Genomic DNA, 18,476 nt, shown 5'->3' with positions numbered 1-18,476 from the left:
CAATGAATAATTTTATTTTAATAGGATATAATACATTTGCTGGAAGGAAATGAATTTATTTCTCCTCAATCACGGCTAACCCTGGCAAGAAGCCTAGTTTTGCTGGATGACTTAACCAAAGCTGAGAAATTCAAGGAATCTCCCTTTTCAAAAACAGGAAAATTAAATTTGTTGACTCGGGCTCATCGCATTCTAACTGAACAGGTGAGAATCCTTTTGTGTCCACAAGACGTGGAAACTTACTTTTCTCTCTTTCTTCCTATTCCAAACCACATCAACTAATTGCTCATTACAATTTTTTTTAATAGATGCTAACTTTTGGAGAAACAATTGAATTTTGTTCATCAAACACTAAATATGCAAATCCATTACAGCCTTTGAAAAATATCTATCTTCCCCATGTCATGTTATTGGCCAAAGTAAAAATGAGAATTGGTAAGAACATTTAAGCTTATATTGCACTAGAATAACTGATAAAAAATTTTAAGTTATTTTTAGACAGGCTATCATATGAGTGCATTTAAAAGAGGCAATATTTATGAATGCTCAGGCTCCATTTATTTAACCAATAGTTTTTGATCACTTATCATATGCCAGACTGTGTGATGTATAGATGGTCTTTATATTTGAATAAAGTATGTGGTTGATTACCTTAATATAACATGTGTAACTACTTGGTCTACACACTTTATCCAGGTCATCAGTCTTTTGGATTAAAATTATGCCCACAGAATTTACTTCAAAATTGCTGTGCAATTCAGTAACTTTACTGAAAAAAATCCTACAAACACAAAATACATTTCTTAAATAAAACTTTTTTTGTTCACTAATCTGTTATCTAGCATATTTAAATTATAACTAACTGTTAAAGAAGATTTTGGAAAGGAATGTGTTAAATGCATTATGTATTTTATAACTGATGCCATGAAGTACTTATATCTTTAAAAATGCTAATTTAATGCCTGTGAACAAAAAAAATAGTTTATTTTTATTATTTATTTTCTTTCTTCAACTTTTATTTTAAATTCAGGGGCACATGTGCAGGATGTGCGAGTTTGTTATTTAGGTAAATGTGTGCCATGATGGTTTCCTGTGCAGATCATCCTATCACCTAGGTATTAAGCCCAGCATCCATTGGCCATTCTTCCTGATGCTCTCCCTCCCTCTACCTCCCAGTAGGTCCCAGTGTGTGTCATCCCCCCCGATGTGCCCATGTGTTCTCATCATTCAGCTCCCACTTATAAGTGAGAACATGCAGTGTTTGGTTTTCTGTTCCTGTGTTAGTTTGCTGAGGATAATGGCTTCCAGCTCCATCCATAAGACATGATCTCGTTTCTTTTTATGGCTGCATAATATTCCATGGTGTATATGTACCACATTTTCTTTATCCAGTCTATCATTAACAGGCATTTAGGTTGATTCCATATCTTCTCTATTGTGAATAGTGCTGCCATGAACATATGCTTGCGTGTATCTTTAAAACAGAATGATTTATATTCCTTTGGATATTACCCAGTAATGAGATTGCTGGGTCAAATGGTATTTCTGCCCCTAGTCTTTGGGGAATCACCACACTGTCTCCACAGTGGTTGAACTAATTCACACTCCCACCAACAGGGTAAAAGCGTTCCTTTTTCTCTGCAACCTTGCCAGCATCTGTTGTTTTTTGACATTTTAATAATAGTCATTCTGACTGGTGTGAGATAGTATCTCATTGTGGTTTTGATTTGGATTTCTCCAATGATCAGTGATGTTGAGCTTTTTTTCATGTTTGCTTGCTGCATGCATGTCTTTTGAGAAATGTCTATTTATGTCCTTTGCCCATTTTTAAATTTTTTTTTCTTGCAAATTTGTTTGTGTTCTTTGTAGACTCGGATATTAGACCTTTGTCAGATGGGTGGATTGCAAAGATTTTCTCCCATTCTGTAGGTTGTCTGTTCATTCTGATGATAGGTTCTTTTGCTGTGCAGAAGCTCTTTAGTTTAATTAGATACCATTTGTCAATAAAAATAGCTTAAATAAATGTGTTAATGAATGTGATATTCATTTTTTTGGAAGCTCTGATAATTCGTTTGTAAAAGTTTAAGAAATAAAATTGTATCTTACAAATATAGGAACTGTCAAAAGTCTTCATATTTTTATGAGTCAAGGTCCTTTGAAGAGACAGCATCTTATGTTCCTTCACAATACTCTAGTTAGTACCTTAACTAGTGGACTGGCTGATAATAGTATTTTCAATCCCAGGTGGGTGGTATAGTTTCCCTGCAGTGGGAAAACCATGTATCGGCCTAACTCTGTTTTGTGATCATGGTTAATGACTCCAGCCTCCTTCTGCCTCTCTCTTTTCTTAGGGGAGGAGCCTGCCCCTTTATCAATGCTGCTGAGCCTTTTGGCCTTGCTGTAGCTCCTAGTTGGCTCTGTCCTTCCTGGAGACATTGCTGTGGCACTTTTACCCCTCTCTCACATATTTTCTACCTTCCTTACTCAACACATCCTTTTCCCTCCTTCCCTCAGTTTGTAAATATTTTCAAATATCCACCAGTAAAAAACCAAACTAAACAAACACACGAACAACAACAGCAGCAAAACAATAACAAACCTACTGTAAGCCTCTGTCATTCTCACAAAATGTCCTTCCAGCCGGACTCCTTAAGGGTAGAGTCTGCTCTCTTCCTCTTCTTTCCTCCCCTCTCATTCACCCCTAATGCCACTTCATTCTGGATTTGGACCAGAGAAATCACTCTTGAGTTGGTCACCAAGGACTTAATCTATAATTCCAACAAGTAGTTTTCAGACCCTCCAAGGCATTTAACATTGCTGACACCAATCACAACTTCCTGAAACTCTGCTCTCTCTGGATTCTCAGGTGCTGCATTCTCCCAATTTTCCATCTCCCTCTCTGGTTTCCTACCCATAATTACCTTTCTATTTCCCTAGGCTATCCTTTAAGTAAATGATCTCTATTTATTCTAGCTTAAAAGGCTTCATATGATGTGGTCCAAGGTGACATGTGCCCCTTCCCACCCAACCCTCCGGTCACACTGAATCACTGTGACTGCACGTGATGCATGTGGTGATGTGTGCTTGCTTTACACCTTTGCACATGTGATTTTCTCCATTAGGAATAATCTTCCCCCAAAATCTCATTCTTACCATATCATTCTTTTCCCTCTCCTCCCCACTACCCACTGGCTCCCACTCATGCAAATACATTTCCTTAAACTTTGTCCATCCTTCAGATTTCAGTTAAGTATCACTTCTTCCAGGAAGCTTTACCTGAACCCCAAGACTGGTTGAGGTGTCTCACCCCCCTTCTAACTGGTTATTCTTATTGTAACGCTCACCATGTTCGTTGTTAAGGACAACTTACTTGCTTGTTTGAAGCCTCCATTACAACATAAGCTTCTTAAGGCAACGATTTTGTTTTGTTCACTTGATATCCCGGGCACCTAGCACAGTGCCTGAAATCAAGCAATCAATCAATAATGGTGCTTTCAGATTTCATTCATCATTAGACTACTATGCAACCACTAATAATAATGTTGCAGAATAATTTTTACACAATGGAAAGGTGTTCATACTACATTGGAACATATATAACACAAAATTATAAAATATTCATTGTATACATCAAAAGATCATTGGAAAATAGGGACTCCCCTTGGCAGGTGTGATTATGGATGATGTTTATTGTCTTCTTTTGCTTCTCTCTGTCCTTTAATCTGCTACAGTGAAGTACAATGAATACATTTAACTTTTGTAACAAAAAATTGCTCAAGAAAAATGTTTCAGTGAAGGTATAAACCTAATGAAAATGAAGCATTTAGCACCAATTACCATTTCCGGCAGATAGTATGTGCTCAGTAAATGTTAGCTCCTTTTCAAATATTTGAAAAGGATCTAGTGGACGGGGCTGTGGAAAAAAGACTAACGCACAGGTTATTAGAAATAGGAAACTGCAGAGCAAGCTGGTTAGATGAAAATTTGGGATCTGAAGGACCTAGGCCTGAATCTTGGCGTTACTATTTCTTAGTTGTCTGATCTTAGAAGTTATCCAAGCTCTTAGACTTCATGCCTTATCTGCAAAATGGAGGTAGGCTATATGCCCTATATATTTGAAATAATGAAATAAAATCAAATATATGTAGTATTAAACAGTGCCTGGCACACAACAGTCATGCAATAAATGGTAGTACAGTTGTTGTTATTTCTTACATCTTACTTTATCTTTACTACTTATTTTACTTTATTTTCTTTATCTTTGTCAGTTTGATCAAGTTGTTTTTATGACCTTTTTTTCTGTTATTTTAGACATTCATTGTACTTTTCCTTTCCCATTCTGCAGACTCAGACATGTGGTTCCCTACTGTAATACCCGATCCAACTTTCCTCTCACCAAGAGGCTCTTACCTGTTTCCCTCATAGGCCATCCCCAATTAGATGAGACTGTGATGAATTTTACCTTCCTACATTAATCTCACCATCTAGAAATCTCTAGAATTTTTGCTCCTTCCTCTCTACTCTATCTCCTAGATTTTACTGAGATAATTTAGTACTTTTTAATCAAAGTATCCTGATGCTTTTCCTTTGAACTATTTCTTTCCTTTTTAAAGAAACTCTATTTCTAATTTCTAATATCTAATCCTAGTCATTATACCACTGAGAAAGTGCTGCTGTTCTTCCTGCCTCCTTCTTTTCATTCATCTTCAAAGCCTTTAGAGTCTTTCAGTCTCTGTTCTGCTTCATAGGTTATTGATTGGATCCTTTTCTCTTTCTTTTTAAGTGTTTTCCTCAGATTATATTCTGATTCCATGTTCTCCGCAAATACCTTTCTTGAACCCTGCCAGGTGAGTGATGTGCTCTCAACTCAGTACCAGAATTTTTGGGTGTGGCTGTTTTTTCTCAGGGTTTGTTAGAGATTATTCCATCATCTCTAGCTTTGAGTGTCTCAAATGAGAACTGCAGTGTCAGTCTAATTTCCATTTTCTTTTGGTAAGAAATTTGTTCTTTCTTTCTGAAAACTTACAGGATTTTCTCTTTTGTCTCTGTAGCTCAGTAATTTTACCAGCATATGTCTGGGTATATGCCTTTTCTTTCTCTGCCTAGAAATCAGTGAGCACTTTCAATCTGCAGGTAAATCTCTTTCCAGCTGTCAGAAAATTTCTTCTTGCTTAATTATTGCCTAGTAACTCTCTGTTCTTTCTTCTTCTTCAGTTACTAGTACATCGAGAACCATCTGGCCTAGGTTCAGATCTTAAGCATGTGACTTAACTTCTTTATGCCTTAATTTCCTCATCTCAAAAATGAGAGTGTCTTAGTCTGTTTGACTGCTGTAACAAAATGCCTTAGACTGGGTAATTTATAAACAGTGGAAACCTATTTTTCACAGCTCTGGAGTTTGAGAAGTCCAAGGGAATAATGCAATGGTAGATTTGGTGTCTGGTGAAGGATGGCTCTGCTTTATAGATGGCACCTTCTATGTGTCCTTACATGGTGGAAGGGGCAGATGGGCTTTCTCAAGTTTGTCTTTTATAAGGACAAGTCTGTCTTCTTGTCTTTCATAAGGACAGTAATCTTATGCAGGAGGGCAGAGCCCTCATGACCTAATCACCTCCCAAAGTCTCTACCTCTAATAGCATCATGTGGGGGTTACATTTCAACATGAGAATTTTAAGGGGACACAAACATTCAGGGGTTAATAATGGCACTTACTTGATAGGATTGTTAAGAAGATGTTAAATGCCTAGACCAGTGCCTGGACCATAGTAAGCACTATTGAGTGTTGACTATTATAATTTATATGTCAAGTCTTGATCTGTCTTCTAAGTCTATTATGTTTTCCTTTATAATTTCCATTTATTTTTATCATCTATAACTTGAACTCTTTTACTTCCACTTGATCTTTCTGATTATTAATTTAGGTTTCAGTATTGACCATCTTCTCAAAATTATCTGAAAACTTTATATCTCTATACATACTCTTACTTTTTTGATTTGTTGTCTGAATTTTAATAGTTTTATTTTACTGCTGCCACCTTTTCTGGGGGTTGTATTTGTTCTTCCTCTTGCCAGCTGCTGGATCTTTTTTGCTGGGCTGTTTCCCTTTGTCCATTTGTTGTGAGTCATGTCTAGCTGTTGGATTAATTTCAGTAGTGGCCATGCTGCAAGTGGTGGTTAAGAATAGCTAATTCTGCCTATATGGGTTAGTTCTATACCAGACTTCAAAAGTTCAATTCCCTGTAAGGCACCAGGAGAAGCAGCAAAGGTCAATATTCTTTAGTTTCAGGAGTGGAGAGGACTCAGGCCACCTTCAAGCCCCTCACAGGTCCTGAGAAACCAAGAAGGCAGCCAGCCAGAGCTGTCACTCTTTGGAACTAGAGACCTTGTTCCAAGCTCTTTTTGGATGCTGTCCCTGATCTTTGATCCATGGCTGCCTGCACCTGGTTCCCAGGGTCTTGTCCATCCCAGAGTGCAGAAGATCCTGTACCAGCTCTATCTGTTCTTACCTGTCACCTTCTATGACCCACCTGCCTCCTGCAGCAACAGCAGTAGCAGCAGCAGCAGCAGCTCTGGAGAAGCTGATTGTTGGATTGGATTGGGAAAGGGAGGGCAGCAAGGGCATGCCCAAGCTATCATCTGTGCAGAATCTCCCAACTCCCTTCTATTCCTCCCTCTCATTATTATTATTGATCATTGTTATTATATGTTGATGATCATCATCAGATATGAATTTTATTACTTTACATGCATTGCTTCCCCTTTATATTACGTTTCCTCCTTTATGAAGTTAGGCTGACTTAATTGGCCTCTTGAATTCCTTCCAGCCTGCTGATCTCATGAGAGCTATTTTTCTGTATTTTCAGTCTACAGTTTCTTCAATTATCAGGACATTTGATTTCTGCAGGAGCTTAAGGTACAGATTGTGTTAAATTGTACAGATTGTGTTAAATCAAATATATTCTGTACTTTCTGACTTACTAATCTTGAGGATGTGTCACCACTCAATGACAATACTGTTGCTATGTTTTAGAGTCACTTGAGGCTGAACAGCTTGCGTCCTGGTGTATTATATTAAACACAGACTTAAAAAACAAAACCCAAAGCAGCTTTTCTGTCAAAACAACATCAGTTTTATAACGTCTTTTTCACAGAGTTGATGTTTACTGGAAAAAGGAGCACTTAAATATTATAAAGCATAAAATCAGCTGTGGCTTGATGCTTTCTTGACAATTTTCCTTTATAGTATAGATTATGTCACACGAATGGGCCACTTAAAATTTTTTCATGTGAAAGTCTCTGATAGAAAAGGCATTTAGAGATTATTTTATAATACAAAATAAACATCATGGTTATTTAAAATCTTTTAAAATTAATGACTGAACCTTGAGCTTCCTTATTACATGAAAAAGTAGATTACTGATTGTATAATAGGAGTGAATGAAAGTTACTTGCATTTCTTGTGTTTATTTAATCAGCAAACATTCATTGAGGGCCACTTATATGCAAGAATGATGCTGGGGAGTGGGGATGTACTAGGAAGCCAGTCCTCATCTCTGCCCTCAGGAAGCCTATTATCTGGTTAGGGAGGGAGAGAAAATAGTTCATAATTTCTGTAACAATTCTAATTTTAACAAAAATCTAGAAGACAATTCAAGTATTATTTTTATATATTAGTGACATTATCATATTATATATAATACCATATCATATATATATCATCATATGGCACTAATATATAATATAAACTATATAATACTAATATACATTATATATACATATATGTGGCATGATGACATAAAGTATTTGTTATTTTTGTCTTACATTGATATTTGGTATAATTGGAAACAATAAGTGAAATATACTAAAAGGGGAGATGTTGAAATATGGTTGTGCTGAACAAATTAGCATATCTTTTATTTCCCTTCTAACCTGGGATCCAATCACAGTTGATAATTGTTGAGGTTAAGAGTGTGGGCTCTAAGAAGGAATTCTTATTCAATTCCTTGAAGAAGTCATTTAACTTCCCTTGTTTTCGTTTCCTCTCCTATAAAATGTGGGTGAGTGCCAATGTCATTGGCCTCTGGGATGATGTGAGTGGCATGCATAACATATTTAGAAGGGCACCTCCTCCCTTGTTTTAAGAGCTTTGTAGATGTCAGCTGTTCTTCCTGTTCCGTGCCTGGCCTCCTTACTCTTCTGGGAGCTTCCTAGAAGCAGGGCTTTTCATCTGCATATTCTTCTTCTTCTCCGTATTCACTTTGTCATCACTGTATTCTCATCAGTGTGCTGCCCTCCTGCCTGGTTCAGAGTAAGGACTCAGTAACTTCTTCCTGGATGAGAGAGAAAGAGAGACAGAGAGAGAGACTGAGGCTGTCCATCATCCTGCCATTCACATAGCACACTCCTGAATTAAACGTTTACAAAAAGTTCTAGGTTTAAAAAAATACATCCTTTGTAGGGCATAGCAGCTTGGAATTAGAAAATTTCAGAACCTAAAGATACCTCACGATTTTGTAGTTCTGCTGCATTTTATTTTTTATCATTTAGTAGCCAAGAAATGTTTTAAAGACATATAATACCCAATATTTCAATCATTTTTTCAGAGGACGCTCAAGGTTTAGAGGCATGTGGGGACTTGTTTAAAGCCTCAGTGACGTGGTAGCACCAATGACTGGCCAGGATCCAGTGCTTCAGCTAGAATTCAGTATCTGTATCAGAGTCCTACACTGCATTTCTGTTTATATTGCTTTATCGTGTGTTCCATTATCCTATCAATTAATTATTTCCCCTACTTGCCTTCTCCTCTTTATGCCAACTTTTTTGTTCATTAAAATTACCAAAGAGAAGTTGTTAATCTGCTTTCAGCCTAGACAGCCACATTCTCTGAGACAGTTTCCCTGACCTTCCCCAATCTGGGCCTGCTAGCAAAGTACCCCGTGCTTTATCTGCTGCACAATTGGCCATGCAGTATTTTGATTGCCTGTCTGGCTATTCATATTCTCCATTAAACAAAACACTAGGCTTCATGACCTCCCTCTTAAGAGATAGTGCAATGTTGTAGTTTAGACTGTGGGCCTGGAGCCAGACTACCTAGGTTCAAATTATAGCTCTTCTATTTACTAACCATCTAACCTTGGGAGAGTTGCTGAAACCTCACTGAACTACTACTTTGTCCTCTGTCAAATAAGCTTGATAATGGTGCCCACTCAGAGTTGTGGGGATCATATGAATAATGCATTTAAGTCCTTCAGAGGGTGACTGGCACGTAGGACATGTTTAATAAATCTTAGCTCTTACTATTTTCTGTTTTCGTTTTTATCAAGTACCTAAGCACTTAGAAAATATTTGTTGAATAAGTGTCTGCCTGTCTGGCTCTGGGGTCACACAGATAAAGTCTAATGTCTCTTCCATACAATGGTTTTTTAGTAAAAACATGTTAAATAATGATGGGGCCTAATAAAAACGTAGCATGTAGCCCTTGACCATCATGGGTTTGCTGTCTAGTGGAGATGACAAAAAACCAAAACAAAACACACAAAGCAAGTAACCACTATAATGCTTAATAGAAAGAAAATTACTGCCTGTTACTATTTGCACATTTTATTGGGAACAACATAAAATTTCTGGGTGTTTCACTATTAACAACCTCATCTTAGCAGCATGAAAGTTGTTGTGTAGAGCATTGTGAAATTTTAGAAAGAAAGGATTTTGAGAGATTATCCTTCATTTAAAAAATAAGAAAACATGTTAGAAATGTATCAGAGAAAAAATTTCAAAGGGTTATTACTGTAATTCATTGAAATACTGGGTATTATAAGTCTTTAAAACATTTATTGGATGCTAAAACCTGTAAAAACTACCAAAGTTCTTGATAGATTTCATTACTGTGAGAGCAGTCTGGTAACTTGGAGGCTTGTTATATAAACGCTGTGTATTGTATTGTTCTTCCCCACCCAACCGTTTTTCTTTTAGGACATACAGTGGCCAAGCAAGTATATTACAAGAATAAAAGGAAGGACCCCTCGAAGTGGTTACCTGCTCTTTGTCTGTTTGATGTGGCACTGAAGCTCTGTAGAACAACAGCAGTGGAGGAACATGAGGTGGAAGCTGAAATCCTTTTTCAGAAAGGTAAAATGCAGCTGGGGTCAGAACTATGATAAAATTTGTGGAATTCTTTTTTCTATTAACAACAGAATTCTTGAAAATTTGGTCCTTGACTATAAAAATTACAGACATACAAAGGGCTTAGAGATGGTTAACACAATGGTACCTCCACCAAATCCAGTCTTAGGTAAAAGAACACTGCTTATTTTAAGTTTATGTCTAGAAAGAAAAACGTACGACTACTTCATTTTGTTTACAATTATAATTGATTCTTCTTATACAAAGTTTCATGTTTGACTGAAAAATGGCAGCATAGCCTTTTAGCTATAAATAATATTACTTAAATAATGTTTGGAAGACTTTTTTCTGCATCATTTCATTACTTAGCTAAACATTTTGATTAATTTTTATAAATAAGAGATACACACTCATTGAAATTAAATAGCTACAGCATACCTATACTTATAACTTATATATAACACCTATTTACTTAATACATTTATATACTTTTATTGTGGCCATTTTACGTCTGAGAAAAAGATGAGGATGACTGCTATGATTTACTGAGTGTCTGCTAGATGCTAGGTGCTGTATTGAATATGTTACATCTCATAGTGCTAATTCTTAAAATAGCTCTGCAAGGTAGGCATAACAAATCCCACTTGACGATGAGGAAAATTAGGTGAGGTCTGGTTAAGAGACTTTCCGAAAGTCAACAGCCACTAAATGATAGTGCCCAGATGTGAGCTCAATGCTGGCCAGCTCTGTGCCCTTTCCACTGGCTGCATGAAAGCTGTGAATCCTTTCTGCAGTGATTATAGAAGTTTCCCTTCCTATTCTTGCTGCTACCCGTGTGCCCTGCTGGTGCCTACATTTTTTTTTTTTTGAGGCGGAGTCTCGCTCTGTTGCCCAGGCTGGAGTGCAGTGGCATGATCTTGGCTCGCTGCAACCTTCGCCTCCTGGGTCCAAGCAATTCTCCTTCCTCAGCCTCCTGAGTAACTGGGACCATAGGCATGTGCCACCACACTTGGCTAATTTTTGTATTTTTAGCAGAGATGGGGTTTCACTATGTTGGCCAGGCTGATCTTGAACTCCTGACCTCAAGGTATCCACCAGCCTCGGCCTCCCAAAGTGCTGGGATTACAGGCATGAGCCACCAGGCCTGGCCTGCTAGTGCCTATATTTGAAGGCTGCAGCTCACCATGAGGACTGGGAGCTGCGAGGGCTAGCGCGTTTGCATTATCATAGAGAGTTTTCAGCCATTTGCTGACTTTTTGGGATTTATTTTTTCTCCTTAGGTTTGTGTGTGTGTGTGTGTGTGTGTGTGTGTGTGTGTGTGTGTGTTTTAAATTTTAAAAGTGTTTTCAATCTATTTTTAACTGATGTAACAATTGTATATATTTATGGGGTATAGTGTGATGTTTTTGATACATATATATATTGTGGCATGATTCAATCAAGCTAATTAGCATATCCATCACTTCACATACTTATCTTTTTTTGTGGTGAAAGCGTTTAAAATCTGTAATTATTATTATAGTCACCATGTTGTACAATAGGTCTCCAGAACTTATTCCTCCCATTTAACTTAAACTTTGTACCCTTTGACCAATATCTCCCTATTTCCCCACCATCCCTGACTTTTTAAGATTCTTCAGTTAAGTGAGATCATGCAATATTTGTCTTTATGTACCTGCCTTATTTCACTGAGAATAAGATCATCCAGGTTGATCCATGATGTCTGCAAATAACAGGATTTCTTTCTATTTTATGGCTGAATAGTATTCCATTGTGTATATATATCACATTTTCTTTCTTTCTTTTTTTTTTTTTTTGAGACTAAGTCTCACTCTGTCACCCAGGCTGGAGTGCAGTGGTATGATCTCAGCTCACTGCAACCTCCACCTCCCAGGTTCAAGCGATTCTCCTGCCTCAACCTCCTGAGTAGCTGGAATTACAGGCATGTACCACCATGCCCGGCTAATTTTTGTATTTTTAGTAGAGACGGGGTTTCACCATGTTGGGCAGGCTGGTTTCAAACTCCTGACCTTGCGATCCACCTGCCTCAGCCTCCCAAAGTGCTGGGATTACAGGCATGAGCCACCACCCCCAGCCATATCACATTTTCTTTATCCATGCACCTGTTGAAGGGTACTTAGATTGATTCCATATCTTGGCTATTGTGAATAATGTGAATAATGCTACAATGAACATGAGAGGGTAGATGTTTTCTGATATCTGTGAAGGAGACAGGGGAAAGAGGAGAATGCATGTCAAAAAAGGGAATGTAAGATACAGGAGGAGGGAGAAGCATAAGGGAATGGAGAGAAAAGTTAGATGGGAAGATGGGAAGACCACTGTGAAGGGCAAGCCAAAGGAGGCTTGCCTCACGTTGCTTCCTGAATGCAGGGGAGGCCTGAGAGTTCTGAAGGAGGCGGCAATGGGTCTTTCCTTATTGGCTTACCTTCTGGAAGAAATAGACAGACATACAAAAGGACAGCACACCAAATGTTCTGAATTTCCAACATGAAATATTTGTTCTTAAGTTCTAAGTGCTAGAAAAAGGGAAAACCATCTTTGTATCTTTTTCTTCTTTCAGGCAAAATAGAACGTCAAATACTAATGGAAGAGAAATCTCCAAGTTTTCAACTTGAGAGTTTATATGAAGCTATACAACTAAGCCTGAAAAATGATCAAAACTCAGGGTAAAAGGATATTCCATTGTTGTAGCTGTGTGTGTTTGGCTTGAACCCTGTGTTCTGGTAGTATATTGACCACTCAAGGCTGGATTGATTGGGATGCCTTCTCAAAGCAGGCTAGTTCATGGGGTCCATCTCAAGCTTGTTGCTCTTTGTTCTGACCAAAAGCCTCCTTTAAAATAATGGTAAATGACCGTCCTCATAGTGGCATATTGGCCTGTACCCAGATCTCCTGTCAGTCCCAGGATTGCTAGGGCCTCCTCAGGATGACTGGCTTCTAAACTGGAAGATCCTTCCCTAAATGTGCAGTTGTGTCTAGAAGAGGTTCGTGTGGCTATTCACTCTGGTCATCAGGACCAGGACCGGTCAACTTAATTCTGTGTGAATATAACCTCAATGTTGAGTAAGCTGCCTTTGTTACGACGGCACTGATCCAGGTGCACTGATCCCCAGCTGACAGATTTGATAGTAAATACATAGACCTAACCCATACCAAGTCTCTGCTTTTGGCGTTGCATAGCTCTATGTGTTTCTTTCTATTTTAATTAGTGGAGGAGGATAGAGAGGGGCCTACATTTTCAAGGCAAAGTCCTCCAGCCCTGACCTTCACTTATTTAGTGTCTTGTGTGCTAGAATATTCCAGAATGGTCTTGATGCCAGGCTTCATGGCAGTTATAACATGGAGTGTTGCCAGCACAGGACAAGGCAGAATGCTGAGCTTTCTTCAAGAACTTCCAATTTTAGTAGGGAGGAAGATGCTAGTATCTATGGTCAAAAGGGCTATGAAAAGAGAGTGTGTTTGTGACAGATGCTGGTTTTGCCAGTTTTTCCTTTCATCAGCTCAGAAATTGTTGGCAAATGATACCAGTGATTATGCATGGTGAAGCTATTTAATAAGTACATTGCTATATCATTTTAGATTGATAAGAGACTCCTACCTAGAAATGGCTCTATTGTATTTTCATCTGAAGAAGCCAAAGATAAAAATTTCAGGATCACCATTAACACTTAAGGTAAGAGTCTATTTTATTTGAAATTATGAGTTAATTGCCTTTGAGCTTGCTATTTTGGTAACACTGAGGCTGATTTTCCTATGTGGCTTGGAGAAATTAATTCATTGCTTTGTAGTTACACTTGTAACTATATGTTACAAAGAGATACCTCTTTGGACATTTTATATAGGGCTTTGGAAATTATTTTTATATACACATTTCTGCCTGTGAAAATGTTATCCATGAAATGTAAGAGTACATAAGTATATACTTAATATTAATATATAAATATACAGTTATATTTCATGGATAACATATAAATGCAAGGCAATGAGTGAGTCATTAGTATTGATCAGGAAAATTCAAGAAATGACATATTGGTTAAACGGACAAGTGAAGTTTTCAATACTGATATGGCCTGTAAATAGATTTCCTCTTGATGGAATCATTCATTCATTCATCACATATCTTTTTAGCATCTACTATGATCCAGGCACTCTTCCAGAGGAAGATATTAAAGCAGTGTCTAAAACAAACTTGGTCACTGTTCTCATGGAGCTTACCTTTCAGTAGAGGAAAATATAATAAACCAGTAAAGCAAAGGACGCCAGAGGAGGAAAGGTGGGAGGAAATGAGGGAGAAGGAGGGGAAGGGCGTGTATTAGTTCATTTTCACGCTGCTAATAAAGACATACCTAAGACTGAGTAATTATAAAGGAAAGAGGTTTAATGGACTCATGGTTCCATGTGCTGGGGAGGCCTCACAATCATGGTGGAAGGCGAAAGTCACATCTTACATAGCAGACAAAGAAAGAATGAGAACCAAGTAAAAGGGGTTTCCCCTTATCAGACCATAGATCTCCTGAGACTTATTCACCACCACGAGAACAGTATGGGAGAAACTGCCCCATGATTCAGTTATCTCCCAACAGGTCTCTCCCACAATGTGTGGGAATTTTGGGAGCTACAATTCAAGATGAGATGTGGGTGAGGACACAGCCAAACCATGTCAGGGGGTGACTTAGGTAGTGAAATTTGGAGCTAGGAATAACTTGCATAGGTGGGATTTTCAATGAATGACCTGAGAATGGGGTGATGTTTGAAGTAGGATTTGATGGATGAGGAGGGACCCCAGCAAAGAGTTGCAGAGGGGTCGTGTCTTCTAACTAGAGCAGTGCTTCCAAACTAAGGTGTGGAAACACCACTGAAAATCTTGTGAAATGACAGAATCTGATTCAGTAAATCAGGGATGGGCTCTGAGATTTGGCATTTCTAATGAGTCTCCCAGGTGATGCTGATGCTGCTGGTCTGTGGTTCACACATGAGGACCAAGGGTCTAGACTGAGGGAGATCCCAGAGGCAGGAATAATTTGGGTGGGTTTGAGGTATATGAACCCAGTAATTTTATTTTTTGTTTTTAAAATTTTAGTGGGCTTTTCTGTTTCATCCTTATTGAATAATCATTTCACCCTCCAAGAGATCTTTTCAGAAAATGTTGGAATCAAATCTTTAATTTTTGAGACAGCATAAACATGATTTAAAACCTTTAGGCAACTAGACTCTCAGTCAATTGAATTATTCATATGGCAGCTGCCTTAGGTAAATGGCCCCACTTTTTTTAATCGAAATAATTACAAACTAGAAAAGTTACTTTTGTTGTTTGATAAACATGTTTATTTCCAGTAACAGAAAAAAACCCTTGTTTTATAGCAGGTGGCAATACAAATTAATAGGATGCTAGGATGATAATATATCACCTTTCTGGCCCTTACTAGAGAAGTGCTTATAATGAAGAACATAAAGAAGTTAGGATCTGAATGAAAACAGTAGTGTAACTCCTTACAATATGATCATTATTTTCTGTATGTTTTGACATAGTATAAATATTTTAGCAAGTCAAAGAATTATTAGAAGCACAGAAAACAGCCAAAACCAATTAAAAAAATTCATGCAGACATATTCAGACCATGGAAATATAACATTTGAAATATGTCCTAATAAAGATAACACATTATAAGCCCTTAAAAGAAAGCACTATTGTTGCTCTTTTATGTAGTGTCCATATAGCAGAGTGACCATAGTACTTGTGTGGGTTTGAATCCTAGCTTCACAACTTACTAGCTATGTAACTGAGGTCTTTTTAAGCCTAGTTTCCTCACCTGTGAAATGGAGATGAGGATCCTTACCTCTTAGAGTGGCTCTGAGAATTAAACAAGATAATGGACTAGTATATAATAAGTACTTATATAAATGGAACTATTATTTCTCATTATGTAACATCAGCTAAACATCTTTATTCTTCTTTCTATTTTGTTAATAGCAGGTACTCAATAATGGATGGCTAAGTTGAATTGACTATTTCTTGAACATTCATTTATTTACTTATGAACCGAACACTTACTGAGGGCATAATGTATGCTAACCACTTTCTTTTCCTAAGGAGCACAGAGGCTAGCAAGAGAGATAAATAATTGTATTGCAATGTGACAAGGACTATAATCACAATTTGTCAAGGTGGAGAAGTGTGGTATACGAACGTTGCAATTTTTCCACATTCTTGCTAACACTTGTTATTGTCTACCTTTTTGATAGTACCCATGCTAGTAGGTATGAAGTGGTATCTCATTGTGGTTTTGATTTGCATTTCTCTGGTGGCTAATGATGCTGAGATCTTTTCATGTGCTTGTTGGCCATTTGTATATCTTCTTTGGGGAAATGTCTATTCAGATCTTTTGCCCATTTTTATTGGGTCATTTGTCTTTTTTCATCATTGAGCTTTGAGAGTTTTCTTTTTAAAAATATATATATATTCTAGATACAAGCCCCCTATGAGATAAATGATTTGCAAATATTTTCTCCTGGTTAGTGGCTTGTTCTTTCATATTGTTAGTAGTGTCTTTGGAGGTACAAAAGTTTTAAATTTTAGTGAAGTCCAAATTGTCTTTTTTCTTTTATAAGATTGTGTTTTTTTGTGGCATTTCTAGAACCCTTTGTCTAACTGCAGATGTTGAAGATTTTCTATGTTTTCTTCTAGAAGTTGTATAGTTTTAACTTTTACATTTAAGTCTATGATCCATTTTGAGTTAATACTTGTGTAGGGTGTGAGGTAAGATTCTAAACTCTAAATTCATCTTTTTGTCCATGAATATGCAGTTGTCTCAGTACCATTTGTTACAAAGACTATCCTTTTCTCATTGGATTGCTTTGGCACTTTTGTTGAAAATTAATTATATATGTAAATGTTTATTCCTGGATTTTCAATCCTGTTTCACTGACCTATAAGTCTACCTTTACTTGAGTGTCTACTGTCTTGGTTCCTGTAGCTTTTAGCAAATTTTGAAATTGTAAAGTACATGTTTCAACTATATTCTTCTTTTTCAAAACTGTTTTGGCTACTTTGACTCCTTTGTATTTCACTGTCTATTTTAGGATCTGTTTGTCAATTTCTGCAAAAAAAAAACTAAGGAGATTTTTGTCGTCATCTTAACAATATTAAGTCCCCTAATTAATGAATATGGACTGTCTCTTCATTTATTCTGATCTTAATTTCTCTCAACAAAGATATGTCTTTTTAGTGTATGAGTCTTACACGTTTTGTTGTTTATTTCTATTGTCAAGGGAATTTTATTTTAATTTTTAGATTGTTTATTGCTAGCATATAAAAATACAGTTGATTTGTATGTATTGAGTTTTGTATCCTGTGACCTTGCTAAACAGGTTTATTAATTTTAGTTGTGTTTGTGTGTCTGTTTGTATATTCCTTTGGATTTTCTACGTATAGGATCATGTCTTCTGCAAACAAAGACACTTTACTTCTTCATTTCCAATCTACATGCATTCCACACCCCCTGCCTGGGTTTTCTTTCCTGTTTACATAACCTAGAATCTCCTGTGCAATGTCGAATATCTCCCCCAACTGGAAAATGCCCACCATATTGTTTCTCCACTCCAAATTTTTCTACGGTGGGCTCAAGCCCAGCTTCCTCAATAAAGGTTTCCTTTCCATTCGAGATGACTTCTTTTTTCTTTAAATGCCTGGGTCACTAGTTGGTCTTACATTATAGTTATTTAATGTTGTTCTCTATTCTTCATTACATGCCTATTAGTCTTGTTTCCAGAATTTAAGTAGATAAATTACCCATGCTTATGTAGTCAGTAGGCTAGTAATTGTTACCCCAGATTAGTCCCATTGCAGCTAATGATTAGGATTTTTTGTTTGTTTGTTTGTTTGTTTTATCTTGGAATGGGGCTATATTGCTTAGATTTACCCATAGGCAGATCTTTCCAGGTGTCATCTTCTGCCAGGCTTAATGCTAGAGCTAGGCAAGGCCACATTTATGCCTTATACTTGTTGCTTTGGCATCAGCATTGTACACAGCCTTTCTTTTTCTCTGGGCCTCTTCTCGCCAGAAGTAAAAGAAATATACTTTTGTTATTGTTTGTTTTATTCTGCAGGTTCATTGAAAATTAAAGAATTGGTCAAAATATGGGCATCAAAGAATTAGCACCTGTGGGGCTAATTGAATAGTTAGCTCCATCCAGATGATTTAAATCTTAAGAAACTACTACTACTTATTTTAGTTGTCTATCAAAATGTACAACAGATACTAGCTACTGGTGGACTAGCTACTTGTTCTGTTCACTTCTGTAGCATTGACTTATGTTTAAAACTGAATGTATAT

At 37.2% G+C, this 18,476-nt stretch overlaps 1 protein-coding gene across 1 annotated transcript in view; it reads left to right on the top strand.

Moving 5' to 3' along the window:
- Positions 1 to 18,476, top strand: part of CFAP54 (cilia and flagella associated protein 54) — a 374,000-nt gene that overhangs the window by 237,307 nt on the left and 118,217 nt on the right. The window contains 5 exon segments of the mRNA XM_017893969.1: positions 25 to 204; positions 309 to 435; positions 9,973 to 10,128; positions 12,704 to 12,809; positions 13,723 to 13,816. Of these exon segments, the coding sequence (XP_017749458.1) occupies positions 25 to 204; positions 309 to 435; positions 9,973 to 10,128; positions 12,704 to 12,809; positions 13,723 to 13,816 (663 nt within the window).

The sequence above is a fragment of the Rhinopithecus bieti genome, unplaced genomic scaffold, assembly GCF_001698545.2.
Source record: "Rhinopithecus bieti isolate Rb0 unplaced genomic scaffold, ASM169854v2 scaffold_23405, whole genome shotgun sequence".
Taxonomy (NCBI): Eukaryota; Metazoa; Chordata; class Mammalia; order Primates; family Cercopithecidae; genus Rhinopithecus; species Rhinopithecus bieti.
This window is presented reverse-complemented; position numbering and strand designations above follow the sequence as displayed.